This window comes from Mus caroli, chromosome 9, assembly GCF_900094665.2.
Source record: "Mus caroli chromosome 9, CAROLI_EIJ_v1.1, whole genome shotgun sequence".
Classification (NCBI taxonomy): Eukaryota; Metazoa; Chordata; class Mammalia; order Rodentia; family Muridae; genus Mus; species Mus caroli.
Window position 1 is genome coordinate 96,521,535 of NC_034578.1, and position 5,612 is coordinate 96,527,146.

The 5,612-nt window shown below is 47.4% G+C and overlaps 1 protein-coding gene and 1 long non-coding RNA gene across 4 annotated transcripts in view; one reads left to right on the plus strand and one right to left on the minus strand.

The window, feature by feature from the left end:
- Pccb (propionyl-CoA carboxylase subunit beta) overlaps positions 1–3,304 on the minus strand; it is a 56,711-nt gene extending 53,407 nt beyond the window's left edge. The window contains exons 1-2 of the mRNA XM_029481987.1: positions 3,090–3,304; positions 210–329 (exon numbers count right to left, since the gene is read on the minus strand). Of these exons, the coding sequence (XP_029337847.1) occupies positions 210–329; positions 3,090–3,278 (309 nt within the window). The 5' untranslated portion in view covers positions 3,279–3,304. The remainder of the gene's footprint in view (positions 1–209; positions 330–3,089) is intronic.
- A 1,012-nt stretch (positions 3,305–4,316) lies between these two features.
- The window catches only part of LOC110302633, a 16,128-nt gene continuing 14,832 nt past the window's right edge, over positions 4,317–5,612 (plus strand). For 2 of the 3 annotated variants that reach the window (XR_003837616.1, XR_002378825.2), the window contains exon 1: positions 4,997–5,243. This is a non-coding gene — a long non-coding RNA (uncharacterized LOC110302633). Of the gene's footprint in view, positions 4,436–4,996; positions 5,244–5,612 lie in introns of those variants that run through there. The other variant, XR_003837615.1, reaches the window with a different exon arrangement.

Consider the following 5,612-nt stretch of genomic DNA (forward strand, 5'->3'; position numbering starts at 1 on the left):
AAAAAAAAAAAAAAGAAAGAAAGAAAGAAACTGAACCGGAGTTACACTGCAGAGAATAAACAGCTACCCACAGTCATCTATAGACAAAGATGAAGCTAGGAGAGAAGCCGAAGGCACAGTGGGTCTGAGATGAAAGCTATATGGACTCTTTGCTCTGGCGGGAAGGCCAGCAAGCCACGGGAAGTGTTCACACCACCAGATGTAGATACCTTATTCTTATCCGCAGCCATTCCGAAGTCGGCACATCTGTGTTCCACAAACATGTCGCTCTCCACGAAGCTGCCAGGATCCAGCAGAAGATGGATCCGCTCCCTGGCTGTTAGCTTCCCCTACAACACAAGGATCTGTTGGTGATGTCGCCACAGATTAGTTAACAAGTAAGTAAGACCTGCTGGCAGGAAAGCCAGGGGCACAGGCTTTTCGCCTTTGCCCCAATGTAAAAGGCTCCATTCTATCTGTTCTTGCGCAAGGTAGACAGGCCCTAGTAATAGACTTTGTTTCAGCCAAGACAGCAGGGTAGATGGGGTGCTCCGGAGCTACCAGCCTGTGCAAGGAAACCCAAGGAGGAAACTGAGGCAAGCTTAGGGAGGGTCAGAGATTTACGGGCTCTTTTCAGAGAAGTACACTTCAGCCAGGCCCAACCCTTCCCCTCCAGCAATCCACCTCCACCCCAGGGCACTAATGGGTCCTCCACCTTCACAAGGGCTTGCCCTTCTTCTATCCTAAATAGGAGTCTCTGCTTAAAGACACTAAAACTGTGGAAGCCAAGATCCCCATAGCAGGGCTCTGTGGAGTAAAGGAGAAGGTGCGGAGTGCTGGAGAGCTTCTTGGGTTGGGGGTTGTTTTCAAGACAACGAAAAGAAAATGGCTGGAGATACAGTTCAATTGGTAGAGGGCTTGCCTATTGTGTACAAAAGCAATTCCCAGTACCACAAATACTGCTTATGGTAGTGAATGCCTCTATTACCAGAGCTGGGAGGTGGGGTTGGGGGTGGGGCGAGTTAGAAGTAGAGAGGTCAGAAGTTCAGCATCACCCTTGACTGCAAAGAAAAGTCAAAGCCACGCGGGGGCGTTGGTGGCACACGCCTTTAATCCCAGCACTTGGGAGACAGAGGCAGGTGGATTTCTGAGTTCGAGGCCAGCCTGGTCTACAGAGTGAGTTCCAGGACAACCAGGGCTATACAGAGAAACCCTGTCTCAAAAAACCAAAAAAAAAAAAAAAAAAAAAGAAAAGAAAAGAAAAGAAAGCCAACCTGGGCTGCATGAGATCCTAGTTCAAAATGTCCTTTCAGATGAATTTGAATCCTCAATCTACCAAAAGCCTCCACCTCTTAGGCTCCCAAAACCTCAAATCTATAAATTCCTTGTCCTGCTGTGTTAAGAAAGCAGCACATATACACATTATACAAACAAGAAAAAAATTTTAAAAACTTTAAATTAGATATTCTAATAAAACAGTAAAGCCGGGCAGTGGTGGCGCACGCCTTTAATCCCAGCACTCGGGAGGCAGAGGCAGGCGGATTTCTGAGTTGGAGGCCAACCTGGTCTACAAAGTGAGTTCCAGGTCAGCCAGGGCTATACAGAGAAACCCTGTCTCGAAAAACAAAAAACAAACAAACAAACAAACAAAAAGTAAAAGCCAAAGAGGCTGTGGAAAACAAATTTACTTTTGGGGGAAATAATCTAACAACTACAGAGATAGACAGATAGATAGATATATAGATAATAGACAGATCGATAAATTTTAAGATATTCATACTTTCTGGTCCTCTTTTAGGACATCTGATTCACGGACATAATGAAAAACGTGCTTAAAGGGAACACAAATTAGCCTCCCAACTAAATAAGTTCTGACAGCAGAAAACCCGCTCTGAAGGCCTTAATGTAAGAGCATCAGGATCTTGCCTGGGGTGGAATAGGCAACTGAGCAAGGGTGTCCCAAGAGAAAGGTTACCAGAGCAGTGACAGGCTTTCCCAGGGAACTTAATAGCCCTTCAGAAGGACCCCAAGGGAGAGAGGGCTCATGGCTCACCAGAAACCTTTCAACCACATTTACATCCCTAAGTGTCAAGAGGAATAGTTATCCTTGAGCATTTTTCTTTTTTCAAACATAACTCAGGACATCTGAATCAACATTTGACTCAGATTTTCACACACTTGGGTAGGACTTGTATGCCCTTCACAGGAGCGTTTCCCTTGGGGAACCTTCATGTTAACTTATCCAGCTCTTCTGCCCGGACTCACTCAGGAATCAAGGACACACTGTGCAAGTCTGGCTTCAAGTCTAGGGTCACCTCTTCCAGCTTCTAGTTTGTTTGTTTGTTTGTTTTTCTGCTGCTAAATGACCTCCCCAGAAGAAGCTCAAATGTGATTCCCACCTCAGCTGCTCTCAGCAGAGTAGCCTGAGAGTTTATAGAAAGTCCACCTGCTTCCTATGCAGCAGATCGATACATGAACCTCTCAAAAGGCCAACCAGACTTCCTCCGTCACAGGCGTCACAAGTCCCCAGCACGCAGGGAGACACCACCCCAGGTTAATGTAAACATAACCAAGTTTTTTCTAATACTTGGTGCCTGGGTTTTACTGCTTCCTTCCCCGAGAAGAGGGAAGGAAAAAAAAAAGAAAAAGACCTGTCATAAACTTTTTCAGGCAGCAGGAGAACAATCCGGTCTTTTAAATTCAGAGCCTGTGGCCGATTAATGTAGCAATCTTAGTCTTAACAAGACCTGGAAGACTTTATTCTGTTTACGGTACTTTCTAAAGACCACCTTTCCCAAAAGTTCAAAGCTGCTAAGTGGAGCGCAGCTGGAGACCGGTCCCATCCATCCATCCATCCACCCACTCATCCATCCATCAATCCGTCCACCCATCCGATGATCAATGCCCACCACCACCGCCTGGGGACCTCCCTAAGTGGTTCAGATGTCTACTGACACCCGAGGGGGCTCTAGGTTCTCCAGGTGGACGTTCTCGCCGCGCCCCTCCCAGGCACAGCGTCTATTGGCTGGGAGGCTCGTGCGCCGCGAGCCCGGCGCGCTGTGATAGGTCGGGAGCGGAGGGATCGGGACGCACTGGTGTCCTTGACTCACTCGCTTGTGCTGCGCATCGATGCGGCGCTGGCCTCCTCCCAGCAACGCTGCATGGCGCTTGTTGTCGATGCGCTCTTTAACTGAAACCGGCTGGCTGCAAAGGCCGCGGGTCGTGATGCCGAGGCCGCAATTCAGAACGCTGAGCCTCGCTTCAGCCGCCACCGCCCGAATCCAAATCGCCGCCGCCATTTTTTTTTTTTTTTTTTTTTGACTGCCAGCGTGACACACACTGCACCTCAGGACGCATGCGCAGAGAGCGTAGCCTTAGCGGGTCTGCGCCTGCGCGTCGTCGCTGGCCCTAAAGCTCGTAGCAGTCACAGGCTTGCATTCAGGCTCTAGGCGGTCCTGTACTAGGAAAGACCTGCCTCTCTCTCAGCTCTGTGCCCGTGTAGCCACACAGAACAAGGACTTCATTCCTCGTTCTGCTTTAGCCATCTAAACTCCAGGCATCGTCGACCCTCTTCCCCCCAAAAATGAATAGATAATGAGCTCTGCCCAACTTTTACCAAATGCTGTGCCAGGTTTTGCTATTACAACTTAGCCTTGAAATAATTTATATCCAGATTTCACAGATGGGATACACAAGAACAGAAGTAGGTTTGTATGGCGTCAAGACTGAAATGTTTTGTGAGCTCCAGAGAGTGTTGAGCTCCAGAGAGGGTCTCTTAAAGGGGAGAGGAGCTGGGGAGCTACTTGGCTCAGTGCTAAGTTAAAGCCTTTGCCAGCGTGAGTATGAGGACCAAAATTGGGGTCCCCAAACTCAGTACTCAGCCAGAGTAATGAGTGTCTGTACAGAGAGGTTGCCTAGGTGAGATAGCTGACAGAAATAAAAGAATGTGCAGAAGCAAATGAGACTCAATTCTCACACACATAAGGAGACCATTGACACCCCATGTTGTCCTGTGACTTCCACATGTGCACGCCCAAACTCTGATACACACACAAATTTTTTGATGTTTTTTAAGTTTGTGACAAGACACGGAATGGTGAAGTAAACTTTTAGAGACCATTGTGCTTGGTCTAAGGACCACTGCTCCATAGGGTTTTACAGTAGGGGAGAGAGGTTGGCCTCAACCCTCAATACACCAAAGACAAGATGTATCGGGGAGGGAGCTCAATGGGTAGAACATCAATAGGGAACACAGGGCAAGGAGCAATCTGACAAACAACGTTTGCTTGGCTGAAGGCAAGCCAGGGTGCTCAGACATCATTTGGGGGACAGTGGAAGAAGAACCTCATCAAATATGAAGGGCGATCCCTTAGCAAGGGTGGAAGATTCTGGCTTAACTGACGTAGCAGGATTCTTGGCAAAGCTACCCTCTAGAAGAGAGGACCTGGGAGCCAAGGTCGGTTCTATTCAAGAGATGTTCAGTAGAGCCTGACCAAAGTTTGGTCAAGAAGAGAATCTTATCAACACAGCGGCTTTGGCATTAGCTGGGAGGAAATAGGAAAAGTAAACTGCGAGCAGACTAGTCGGCCTCAGAGCTACTGATCGGAGGGGGTGCAAGGCGGCGGGGGTGGGGGTGGGGAGCTGCTGACCTCTTAGCAAGGACCCTTTAGTCAGTTCAGATGCTAACCTCTGAGAAATGCTGCTCCAGTGCTTTTGAAAACTCTACTATGAATGCTTTCTCATCTGTTTACCCAGCTAAGTGGCAGGTCTTTAAGGCAAAGTACAAGGTGCATATTTCTCATTCTTAGCCAAAGGGGGAAAAAAAATTAAAAAAAAAGCCTGCCAGAGTTGATTATTAATCCTTCCTAAATCCACCTCACTCCACCTCACTGCAGGACTCCCATAGAGTTCAAATTCTGGCCTGAGACTTTAACGTTAATGTCATTTTATCTATTTATTTCATTTACGTTTTGAGGCATGGTCTCTTAAACTGGCCTGGAACTCATGATGTAGACAAGATTGGCCTGAAATTCAGAGATCCACCTGCCTCAGCCTTTCAAGTACTGGGATTAAACATGGCTGAATAATCATCTCTGAGCCACCTACTTGCCACAAGTTGTGTTCCTTAGAATTGATTCCCTCAACGTAGTCAGAAGCTGTCCAAGGTCTGAAGGCTCCTGACTGGGCAAGGACCTCCTACATCTACGGGACGCCAGACGAGAGAGCTCTTGACCCTGCTTTAAGGACCATAATAATCTAAAGAGGTAGACAAGGGGCTGGCTTTATGGGGATTTGAGCAGTGCTGTGTGTTTAGAATATATGTGAGAAGATAAGAACAACAGTGGAAGAAAAAGGAGTCTGGCGTGGTAGCACACGCCCTTAATCCCAGCCCTGGGGACCCCTGGGAGGAGGAGGATCTCTGTGTGTTTGAGGCCAACCCAGTCTACATAGGAAGTTCTTAGACCAGCCAGGACTACATAGTGAGACCCTGCCTCAAAAAAAAAAAAAAAAAATCCAAACACACAAAAAACACAAAACAAAACAAAAAACCTGATTGTTTATATTCGCACACATGCACTTAAATTCAGTTACATCTTTAACTTTTGGAGGAACGGTGGCAAATCAGACTATGA